Source organism: Medicago sativa, chromosome 1 (genome assembly GCF_051527215.1).
Source record: "Medicago sativa cultivar Bolivia chromosome 1, Bolivia_mono, whole genome shotgun sequence".
Classification (NCBI taxonomy): domain Eukaryota; kingdom Viridiplantae; phylum Streptophyta; class Magnoliopsida; order Fabales; family Fabaceae; genus Medicago; species Medicago sativa.
Genome location: NC_140749.1, coordinates 94439160 through 94451713, shown reverse-complemented (window position 1 = coordinate 94451713; position 12554 = coordinate 94439160). Strand labels below are relative to the sequence as shown.

The 12554-nt window shown below is 32.9% G+C and overlaps 1 protein-coding gene and 1 long non-coding RNA gene across 3 annotated transcripts; one reads left to right on the top strand and one right to left on the bottom strand.

Annotated features, from left to right (window-relative positions):
• Positions 1-1221: 1221 nt before the first annotated feature.
• On the top strand, positions 1222-6805 carry LOC146959433 (LisH/CRA/RING-U-box domains-containing protein). The gene is made up of 7 exons (XM_085740960.1): positions 1222-1609; positions 1947-2141; positions 2281-2403; positions 2808-2993; positions 4970-5103; positions 6110-6296; positions 6398-6805. Exons 1-7 carry the CDS (start codon positions 1289-1291, stop codon positions 6497-6499), a joined length of 1248 nt encoding a protein of 415 aa, XP_085597086.1. The 5' UTR covers positions 1222-1288; the 3' UTR covers positions 6500-6805.
• A 1109-nt stretch (positions 6806-7914) lies between these two features.
• LOC146959432 (uncharacterized) lies at positions 7915-10622 on the bottom strand. Of its 2 annotated transcripts, XR_015024957.1 has the most exons (4): positions 10219-10622; positions 10038-10114; positions 9439-9691; positions 7915-8128 (listed from the first exon to the last, which is right to left on the bottom strand). It is a non-coding gene; the product is annotated as an uncharacterized LOC146959432 (long non-coding RNA). The 2 variants fall into 2 exon arrangements; XR_015024956.1 differs by having other exon boundaries at positions 7915-9691; positions 10219-10613.
• Between the last annotated feature and the right edge of the window lie 1932 nt (positions 10623-12554).

Genomic DNA, 12554 nt, shown 5'->3' with positions numbered 1-12554 from the left:
ACTTATGAGAATGAAAAAAGCACAATATATTTTACTTTACTTATGTTAATGAAAAAAGCACAATATTTGACAAATACTTAAAACCATTTCTCTCACTTTCATTTATACACCTTTTCTTAATGTGTGAAATGAAAAAAAAAATGGTCGCTTATAATGGGATGGAAGGAGTATATTGTTAGCGAGATGATGTGTTGAAAGGGTTACTGAAACCCATAATTTGGGAATTATGATTAATATATTTTTATGAAATTTTGAGTTTGATTAAAATTATTTAGATTTTGATCAAAATTATATGTATATATATGTGTTTGTGACTTCAAATTTTAACAAATCACACTTAATTTGTTCAATTACACTAACAATATAACAAATATAATATGCAGAACTCTTGTCATTTTCAATGACACCAACGATAATATAACATTATCATAGAAAATTTGTTTAGTGGTATAATTTGAATAATGAAAATCCAATTCAAAATCTCCAATTCTCTTTATATATTTATTGCGTTCTGATGAGCACTTGTTTGTCCGCTCTTCTACCGCGCTAATGTTTATAAATTTGAAACATTTTTTTTAATAAAATTTTGATTTTTATTAAAAAGATATGTATAAATATGTGTGACTTTTAAATAGTAATAAACTATGTTTATCTTTTATCAACAATATAACCAATATCATAAATTTTTTTAGTTTTTTCAATAGCACCAATACTATAACATTCTTAAAATCAAATCTCTTTAAGATATAACTGAAATAATGAAAAATTCAGAAGAAAAAAAATCATATACTCCCTTTTATATTTGTTTAAGTATACTATTATTATAGTTATACCGTTATAGTTAATTTTTTTAGTCAAAAACATTCTTTTTCTAATTCATTAATTTGAGGTTAAAATATTATAAATTATGTATTTGAGATTAACATTTATTTGTTTTTATATTTTTTTAGTGGTGTCCGGGATTCGAACCCCGGACCTTGCATATATTATTTATTGCCTTTACCAACTAAGTTAAGCTCACGAGGACTGAGATAGGGTCGGATCCTACTCGAAGCACTCCACCACTGAGATTAACATTTTTATCATTATAGGGAAAAATACTTAGTTTCTTTTACTAAAAATTAATAAAAAAAAGGACTAAAATCGTATAAATTTATTTAAAAAGTCCTATTTTAATCCCTAAAGAAACATATTTAAATCTAAATATTGAATAATATACTGGTTTTGTAGAAGCATTTATCTAGTTGCGAGTAACAATCTGTGAGAACTGAGATTCCATTCTCTCCCAATGGAAATGGATTCCATTCCAAACGGAAACAACACTGCCGCCGGAGCCCAAATCGGAGCCATCGCCGCCGTCAACCCTACTCCCGCTCCGTCCTCCAACCTCCCCCGACTCACGGAATCTCTCAAGCTCGAACACCAGTTCCTCAGAGTCCCTTTTGAACACTACAAGAAAACCATCCGTGCCAACCACCGCGTCGTCGAGAAAGAGATGTCCGCCGTTATCTCCGGCGTCTCTGATGCCGCCGGTTCTGACTTATCCCCCGACGACGCCGTCAATCACCTTAACTCTCTCGTTTCTCGCCTCCAAGGGCTCAAGAGAAAAGTAACTACTAACCTAATTTTTTTATTCGATTTTCGATGATGCAAATTTGTTTTTTTTATTTTATTATTATTTCTTTATTATATTTTCATACGAATCATATGTTTTCATGATTACGACAATCGTAAATTATTTGAATTTCGTGTTTGAATTTGTTGAATCTTGATTTGCAGTGCCAAAGAATTATTTCAATTTTGTGTAAATAATTTGATGTTTCCTTTCACTGTGTTTTAGTTGCAATGTAGATACTGCTAGTGGTTATGATTTTTAGTTGCTTACTTGATTAATTATGTTTTGTAATTTTGATTATTTTGGCTTGTAATTGTGAAAATATGTTAAGTTGGAAGAAGGGAATCGAGCAGAGAATTTGCAAGCGCAGAAGTGCCGTGTGCGTATCGAACATTTGGAATCTGCTGATGCAGAAAATATGTCAGAATGGAATACCACTCGCCTGAAGCGGATTCTTGTTGATTATATGTTGAGGATGTCATATTATGACACTGCAGAGAAACTTTCTGAATGCAGCAACTTGCAGGTAATGACTGTGATGATCATTTGATGCTGGTAATATGCTGTTTCTTTTGGGTCTTCTTTGTGTAACATAACATGTTGCAATCTGTTGTTTTTGGTTACTTTGGATATAACAGTGATATTTATTGGTCTTTGTGTATCAGGATCTAGTTGATATTGATGTATTCCAAGAGGCAAAAAAGGTTATTGATGCTTTGCAAAATAAGGATGCTGCACCTGCCTTAGCTTGGTGTGCTGATAACAAATCAAGGCTGAAGAAGTCTAAGGTTTATACCGCCCTTTGATCTTATTAATAGTTGCTGCTTCATACTTATAGGCTAGACTTTTTTTGGATTTATTTGGCTCTTAAGTCTAGGTAATGCAGTTCTGTTAAGGCAATAAGAATATTTGTAGGATCGTCTCACTCATCCAGCAACTATAGAATATATTCATAGAAAAGAGAAATAATCACCGTATGAGGTTGTTTGAAAAAAATAAATAAAAATGATGCAAGGCTGGTTTGAAATTGAAAGATTTTTTTTTTTTTTTTTTACTTGATGCAAAGCCAGACTTTCTTGAATATCAACAACTACCAGGGTTTCTTGTGTGATGTTTAATTGTTGGCAACAGATCCATAATTTGGCGTCATACTATTTACAATTGTTAATTAAGAGCGATTTAATGTTAACAGAGCAAATTGGAGTTCCAGTTGAGACTTCAAGAGTTTATAGAATTGGTAAGGGCTGAAAGCAATTTAAGAGCCATCGCATATGCTAAGAAGTATCTTGCACCATGGGCAGGCAACCACATGAAAGAACTGCAGGAAGTCACAGCATTACTAGCTTTTAAAAGAGATACACCATGCGCAAAATATAAGGTGATTATAAGGTTTCTTTCTTGTGTGTTTGTGCATTAGTGATACTGGTGCGTCTTTAATTTTATTTTTCTTAATACAACATTGTTATGATTGTATTTAATATTCATAGCTGTTGAATGGCACCATTCATATGAATTCTGATTTTACAGTGTTGGTGTTAAAAGGCAGCTATAGTGGTGCTGTACTGCTACAGCGTAGCGGAAATTTGGACAAACTGCTATTGTCTTTTGATACACTATTTAGGGAAAAATGTTGTCAAATAGCGGCTATAGTGGCGCTATAGCACCATTGCATAGCAGAATTTTAACAACCTGCTGCTATTTTTCTGCTATGCGCGATTGACCACCATTGATTTTATACCAACACTATGTTTGGTATGAATGAAATTTAGAAGAAAGAAATAGATGGGAGATAATCAGGAAAGAGAGTGTGAAACTCTTTTGTTTAGTGAACGAGAGGAATTGATCAGAGCAATTGAACTACTTTTCCTTGAAGGTGCAAAAAAAAAAAAAAAAAAGAGGCGAGAAGCTAATGTTTTTACAATTTTCCTTTAATATCTGTCATTCGTGACTTGCCCTTCTTCATAATGTCCCTGGGCGTGTTTTCTAACTAGGAGTTTGGCTTGCTCAACTCAGTTAGACATGCGTGATGCTGAGCTGGGCCCTTTTTTGAATAAAATATTTTAAAAAGTACACTAGTTGACTACAAAGAGGAGTGCTATAGACATTCTCTTTCTAACACCTTGTCTAACATTCACACTCTTATTGGGTGAATCTATGTGGGTACCACACTTTGGAAATGGATCCCACAGAAAGTGGTGAGTGTTATAGAAAGATTGTTCCTAGCATTTCTCATACTACAAATTGAGTTTATCTCATGATAATATTTAAACTTTCTTTTATGGATGTTCAACAGAAACTATGATTTTCAAAATATTTACAATATTTTATAAACCATGTAGTACCAAAAAGTGAAGCTCCAAGCCAGGGTTTTGTTCTTAAAGCAACAACCATACGAGAAACATTTATAGATATGAGTTGCACTAGAATAAATTGGAGTGGACACGGGTATTAGGGAGAGAGAATCCTTTTCTATTACACTCACTCTAAACAATACCAACAATCTACTCCTTTTTGCACATCTCTCTCTCTCTCTCTCTCACATATTTCTTTATTTGTTCCCTCGTTAACCAAACAGAGCATATTATTTGTGGAATCACAGTTGGCTTTAAATTTTCTAGTTGTAACTGATATGTGTTGGCAAGCAATATGCTAATAACAGTATCTAACTGCTATCAGTTATAACTATGTTTCTTTGTTCTTATAGTTTATGATTTAGTTGACAAAACATGCTTCAGATCTCTTAAGCTGTTAATTGTAATGTATTTGCCTACCTGTTTTAATGTTAACCAAACAAAGCATATTATTTGTGGAATCACAGTTGGCTTTAAATTTTCTAGTTGTAACTGATATGTGTTGGCAAGCAATATGCTAATAACAGTATCTAACTGCTATCAGTTATAACTATGTTTCTTAGTTTTTATAGTTTATGATTTAGTTGACAAAACATGCTTCAGATCTCTTAAGCTGTTAATTGTAATGTATTTGCCTACCTGTTTTAATAATCGAGATAACTTGTGTTGTACTTGTGTTGTTCAGTATGTATCATCTATTTCATTGTCAAACATAGTTCCTCCTTTGTTGATTAGATAAGTAACAAGAGTTTATTTGATATGTAACAAAAATTTATTTGCATAAATTTTTATTTAACCACAATAATTTCTTATAGAAGAAAATCTTCATAACTGTTGTATTTACCAGTTACAATGAAGTCTATCAACATGATATTGGTCGGACACAACATTTTGATGCTTTTGTTCATTAGTAGACTTTTTGCTTCATATTGCATTGTCAATTCTTTGGTAGTTGCCATTTCAACACTGATATATTTGCAATTTTCTTTCGCATAATTTACAGGTTTTATTTGAACCTAAACAATGGGATTATCTAGTAGACCATTTCAAACAAGAGTTCTGCAAGTTATATGGCATGACTTTAGAGCCTTTGCTCAATATCTATCTGCAAGCTGGACTTTCGGCTCTCAAAACTCCGTATCCATAAAAATATATAGATTGTTATCTGCATGAAGTTTTTTTACCTAAAATTCCTATCGTCTGGGATAGTCACAAGTCACTATCATACTTACATGCATATATAAATGACCCACCAAAAAATGAAATTAAATCACTTGGACCCTCTTTAATGTGTCGTTGATAATCAAACTATTGTCTTGAGCCTTTTGCATCTGTTATCGAAAATCGTAGTTTATTTTGGGGTACATTGTTCAAAACATTTTTAACTGGTGACTAAGGCCTTCAGTTGATTTTTATGTCAGTTCTCAAGGTCTAACAGATCTTTTACTACTATTCCATCAATCCATCTAAAGTATGGTTCCTCTCATTTACATGCTTCTCATTTTTATGACCGGCGAAAGTATCAGTCAAATTGAAGGGAAAATTTTATAGGACAATTGCAAGACTGGTGATGTTGTATGGGACATAGTGTTTGACGGTAATGAAACAACACGAAAATAAATTAAGCGTAGCAGACATGAGGATGTTGTGTTGGATGTGTGGTAAGACTTGACGAGATAAGATTAGAAATGAGAACATTGGAGATAGAGTTGGGGTAGTACGTATAGTGGAAAAGATGGTAGAAACTAGACTTAGGTGATTTGGGCATGTGAAGAGAAAACTTGTGGGTTCTGTAGTACAGAGAGTAGATCAAATGGAAGGGAGTCAAATCACTAGAGGTAGAGGAAGACCTAGAAAAAACATAAGAGAAACTATCAAGAAGGATCTAGATGTTAATGAGTTGGATAAAGACATAGTTTTTGTAGAACAATATGATGTCGTTTGATTCATTTAGCCGACCCCACGTGATGGGATAAGTCTTTATTGCTGTCATTTTTAAGACTTGTTAAAGATTTAAAGGCTCATACTGATAATACCAAGCCTCTTGCTCTCATAATTTGCACGTTTCTTATTGCAATCTTTGGTTGTCTGTACACATTGTCTTGGATAACTCTATTGATAAATGTCCCTTGACTTGATAAAGATATTGTTACGAGGATGATTGCACAAAAGAAGATCCTCTATCACAGGAGGCTTTCCGCACACTTGCCTTGCCATTACCATATTCAAAGCAGCATCACTCAAAACTTGTTTGCTACATAACAAAGGAGCTAATGGACACAGAGAACCCGCCGCAAGTCTTGCCCAATGGATATGTTTATAGCACCAAGGTACCTTTTATTTATTTATTATACAAGTCCTGTTATTCTAGATGTTCTACATTTAAGAATGACTTGAGGCTAATCCTATATTGTCGTTTGCTCTTTTGTAGGCTCTTGAAGAGATGGCTAAGAAGAATAATGGTAGAATCATCTGCCCAAGGACAGGTTTAGTTTGCAGTTACACAGAACTGGTCAAGGCATATATTTCATAAATCTAAATACTTAAATTTGATTAATGATTGAAAATGTGAATCCTGCCATTGGCTTCAAGCTACTGTGGCTTTCAGATTGGAAATGTTTGCAAAGTTACTCTTAGTCCCTCTCATTAACCAGTCAATATATTTATTTACATGGGTTCCGGTCTTTACTTAAAGCTTGTACATATGTAAGCTGTTTTTAGTATCACTTGGATGACTTAAACATGTGCATATATTGATTTAGTATTTTCCATTGTATTGAACTTCTCTTCCATGGGATTATGGATTGAACTTATACCAGTAGATGGGTTTTTATAATAATGAACTATACTAATTGATTTTTTCGTTTATTTTATTTTTTACGAACTTTTCGTTAAAGAATTGAACATGTAACAATTTGTATTTGATAGAAAAAAATTTTGAAGAAAAAAATAATCTAAAAGTACTTCAAATAGGAAGCTGTTTGTCCTCGTGAGCTTAGCTCAGTTGGTTTGGACAATGCATAATATATGCAAAGGTCTGAGGTTCAAACCCTGACCACTACCAAAAAAATAGGAAGCTGTTTTGAGTAGGTTCTATTGAAATTTTCTTTTGATAGATGGTTCTTATATATATAACAATATAAAAAGGCAAATTTCTTTATGGTAAATGAAAACATTTTTTGACAAAAATCTGAAAAGAATAATATCTAAGGGTCTGTTTGGTGCGGTTGCAAGTTTTGGGTTTTGAGTTAATTTTGAACTGTTCGGATAAAATTGGGTTAAGTTGGTTATTCACTTATTTTGAAAACGGTTTTTTATTTCTTTCCAAAATCTAAAACCACAAATTTAATTTCTTTCCAAAATCTAAAACCATAAGAATAAGTTTTCGTTTTCATGTTCTCCATTGCGTCCCTTTCATCTCCTCCTTCCAACTTCATCCCTTTCAATAAAAGTATACTAACTTTTCCTACCACTATCATTGTCTGGTTGAAGTGGTGCTGCAGATTCACAATTGATATTGCTTACACAGTTCAAGCTAACACACCTCCTTCATTTGTGATTATTGGCATTGCTTTTGTATATATACACCGTGTTACTTGGATTGCTTTCATACACACACCTGTTATTCATATTTTGTTTCAATGATTTTACAGTGTTTCAATGATTTATTGTTATGTTTGAATATTTTTATGTTTGAAACTGATTTTTATTTTTATTTACAGTGTTTCAATGATTTTGATTTTCCAGATAGTATGAATTGAGAAATTCAAAGGACTGTTATGTAGGAAGTTTAAGTTTAGCGTTTAGTTTCTCCTACAATAAGAAGAACCATTTATTGGTGATAGCCCATCTTGTCAACAAGAAGAGAAATTAACAGTGTTACCAAGTTGGCTTTTTATAACATACACCGTCATTATTGTAACGCCGATACTAAACTTATCTAGAATATTTAGAATGTGCGTTAGATTTAGTACTGGATACATTAAAATTACAATAATAAAATTTTCGACTGAATAAATATACATACATCACTGCAAGATCATACATTTGCTATCTGAATACATGTCTGGAAGCGTAATAAATAATTTGAACTGATATGACACGAGCATGTGAAAATATTCAGCCTCCTGAATTGTCTCCTTGCCACGTACAACCTGCTGATCTGAAATAAAATAAAAGGGATTGGGGTGAGACGGGATGTCTCAGTGAGTTCCACCTATCCTAGGCTGTAGGCAATCTCAGGGAACCTAGGATCGCCATCTGTCTCTAAACTCAACCCATTTCGGGTTTATATAGTCTTATCATGCATAACTGAGCGATCGGGGGATAACTAGGATCGCTGTCTAAAAGACTGATATAATCCTGATACTAGTACTCAACTCATAATCATAATTATAATCATAATGTCTGTCATATTATGTTAGAAATGTTAGCGTTGAACAAACAATATTATCTGAGTTGATTTTACGGAATAAACCCAGGTGGAGTAACCCCGGAATTTATTCCACTCTGACCGGTAATAATTTCCAACTGGCGGGAACCCAACTGACGGGGATACCGGACTCCTCTGATTATTGTGGGGTCATCCTCACGGATAGTGCCCATTCCAACTGGCGGGAACCTTTCGTATCCAACTGGCGGGATAGCGAAAGTCACAACTTAAACATGTTTTAATATTATAACTTGAACTGATTTCTAATAACTGAGTTAATCCTCAACTCCACTACTGACGGGGAGATAGAGAGGAATAACTTAACTGATTTTCTTTTAATGAAAACATCCTGACACTAATAATAAAGATGTAGTGATTCCGTCTTTGTTCTGAAATTAATTCGGATACTAACCTATTCAGGTTCTAGGCATATTGTTGTCATATGCCATTCCTAAAAGGTTATAAAATTTTCCCCATATCCTGATAAATTAAATCCGACTAATTAAGCCGAACATTTATACTTAGAATTCTTTACTTTCCAATAATTGGAAATCTACCCATGAATAATTTGTTTCAATGGCCATTTTACTCTAAACATTCCTTTACACAAATAAATATACATTATGGTAGTGTATGATTAGAGGATATGCATAATACAATTTCGGCTACATATTCGGCAATAATGAGAATTGGAGTCTTAGCCAAGTCAAACCATTATATTACCTTAAAAGTGTAATTTAATTTAGCTAAGAGTCAAAATAAAGTAATAAAATCAAACAATTCTCACTTTACGTAACGTTAGCCGAAATTGCATATTTATTCATTCTTACGTAAAACTTATCATAATATTTTTCCTCTAACTTCTACATTACCATAATCATATTTATCAACATAAAAGTTATTTTAGAGTACTCTAGCAAGCGTATAAATCTTAATCATATTGTCACTAAATTATGTACTAATGTACTAAATCATATTCTATTATTCTAAAGGCATAATTTAACTACCCCAAGGGAAGTTTTCTAACTAAAGGAACTCACCTTAACATTTTTCTGAAGTCCCGACGCTGCTTAAGTCCCATTTCAGCTCCTGCTATGCCCCATAAGCACTTTTCGCCAAAGCAGCTTAAATGCAGCTTATGGCTTCTGTACGCTCCAATTACAGCCCATACTTCGATCCAAACTCTTATTATGTCTACTAAACATATACATTCAGTTCTGGACCCATTTGTTAACTAAAACTCGCAATTTAGCTTATTCGGCAAAATCTTCGTCTAAACCCGTAAGCATTTTCCTGCAGGATTTACCAAACTTCAATTGTGTTTTCTGAATTCGTTTCTAATCCAAATCACACGAAATTTATATCCAATTTGAAGGGAATTACGTGAAGAATCCATAAATCCAATAATTACTCGATTATGGATTACACAGCAGCATATACGAACCAATGAAGACCATATGAGTTTCGTCTCAAAATCATGAATTTCAAGTATAATCACTTATAACAACAACTACAACTCAAAATACACCAACAACAACTCATCAAGGCTACTAAACCACTTTTCTATATTAATTTCCTTCAATTCCAAGTTTCTACTTCTAGTCCATTCTCCAAAAATTTAACTTACTAGTAAACTCACCTTAAATGTATAATTCATAAGCTCCTTGTGCATCAACTTGTCACTACCATAATCACTCACAACACAATTTTGCATTCCTATAACATAAACCCAAGTAATATCAACAAAAGGAAACATTGGGAGTGGTGGTGATGAATTCGGTCATCATGGAAAGGAGAGGGGAATGAATTTTGTTACTTACCTTGTGATCACTCCTCCATGGTTAGTCCAAAAGCAAAATTACAAGTAGGTTCCATGAGATTGGAATGATGATTTTGGAACAACAAAGGGAGAGGGTCGATTGGGACATGGGAGGGAGGAAAGATAATTTGTGAAGCTTGTTCTTAAAATTAATCTCTACAAAGTACCCATTACAACAATTAGCATGATGATTCCATGATGAAAGATGAAATTTTGATGAAGTTTGGATTAGAGAGAGAGAGCTGAATTTTTTGAGAGAGTGGTAGAAGGAAGGAGAGAGTTCTAGAGTGATGGTGAAGAATGTAGTAAGAACGAGAAAAATCTAGTCTTGGCCCAATTAAAATAAAAATCTTGAATGGCAAGTTACCAAAATGTCCTTCAAGAGAAAATACACAATTATCCTTCTTTAATTCATAACCACTTAATCCCTCAAGTCCGTTGGAATAGTGTCTGAGATATTTGCCGAATATCATCATACATTTCTCAATAAATAATTAATCCTTCGAAAATTATTTTCGTCTGACATGTTTAACTGATACAACAATCTATTTAAAATTACGCGAGATATTACAATTATGGTTTCCATAAATCTTAGGATCGTATGCACATGAAAAGAAAAGTAAAATAAAAATAAATTAAACTATTTTTTTTTTGGTACAAGAGAGCCGAAGCCCAAAAAAGAAAACTAAGCAATTACACGAACATTTCTAGGCATACAAGCTCCAGAGATGTCATCAAAGAGGAGACTATTGAGCTCACGAGGAGGGGTCTCCAAAGGAATAAAATTTCAAGAATTCATGGTAAGACTGAAGTTGGCAAGCCAATCAGCACTTCTGTTGCCTTCTCTCAAAGTGTGATGAACCTGAATCCGCCAATTACGATTCAAAATACTTTGAATACGCCGAATGAGCACAGGGGTTGTCCCATTCATCTTGCAATTATTTGTTACCATGTCAATAAGCAACTTTGAATCACTTTCAACGCAAAGCTGAGAAATACCGTCCCTCCAAGCCAACTCTAGACCAAGGTACATACCCCACATCTCTGCATTAAGAGCATCACAATGTAAACAATGTATATTTTTTAAATAAGTAAATAATATCTTGTCAAAAAAAATAATAAGTAGATAATATATACTTTAATGTGTATGCTTAAACCACCTCCATTTAGGCTTGTGTTTAAATAAGTGTTGCTCACAATATTGATCCCAGTACATTAAACATGTTTTGGAATCAAGATTCCACGTTTTAGTGATCATTTCTCCGGGTGACAAAATCGTTCGAGTAGTTAGTAAGTGGTTAAAATAGACGGTGGACGAGTTTAGCTTTAAAAAGAAATTGAAATAGAATTCCACGTCATTAACAGACATATAATTGTAAATGGAAAAGAAGATTGTGGTGTTGTTTGTCCTCGTGAGCATAGCTTAGTTGATATAGACAATGCATAAAAAAATATACAAGGTTCGGGGTTCAAACCCCGGCCACCACAAAAAAAAAACTTGGATTCGAAACGGATAGGCGTTGTGAAACTTATTGAGAGAATTTGAGAAAGCTAAACCGTTGATAGTGATACACGCTATAAGAAGAAGCAAGAGAGATACATAATGAGCATATCCTTCATCTTTTTGCCGAATATTAATTATTGATTGATTTCTCTATTCACTATTCTTAATCAACATACAACTACAAATAGAGGCGACGACAAACACACAAGGAAACATTTGAAGGTTTTTTTTTTCTTTTTTTTATTATAAAAAAACTATATTTTCTTGATTTGATAGAAAATTATGACATCGTTTTATCCATATAACTAACTCCGGTTAGTGAGATAAAACTTGCTTATTTTTTTAAAGGGGAATAAAATTTGGTTGTTGTAGTATAAAAAGTTACAAATTTTAAAATGTACTACCTCTTATCTTTTTTTTTTTTTTTAGAGAATGTACTACCTCTTATCTTGTGCATAAGATTTCAATGATCAAAATATAAAAATTATGTAATTTGTTAATAACGTACATTATTTTTTTCAAAACTGTCTCTTAGTTTCCAAGAGTGGGAAAAGATTGGACTTTTTTATTCTTTTTATTTAATTTTTTTTGCTGGTTATTCTTTTAACTTAATTAGGCGTACTTTTGTGAATAATAATTAATATATCTTATGCACAAAAAGTCCAATCTTATGACTTTTTTATTTATTTATTAACATATACTTAAATAAACACACTGAAAATAAGATAGTCCGTAATGTCTTTATTTTTTTCTTCTTAAATCATATACAAGACTAGACCGTGTTTTGAATTAGGGCCAAATAAACACTCATTATCTTAATTATACTTAACGAG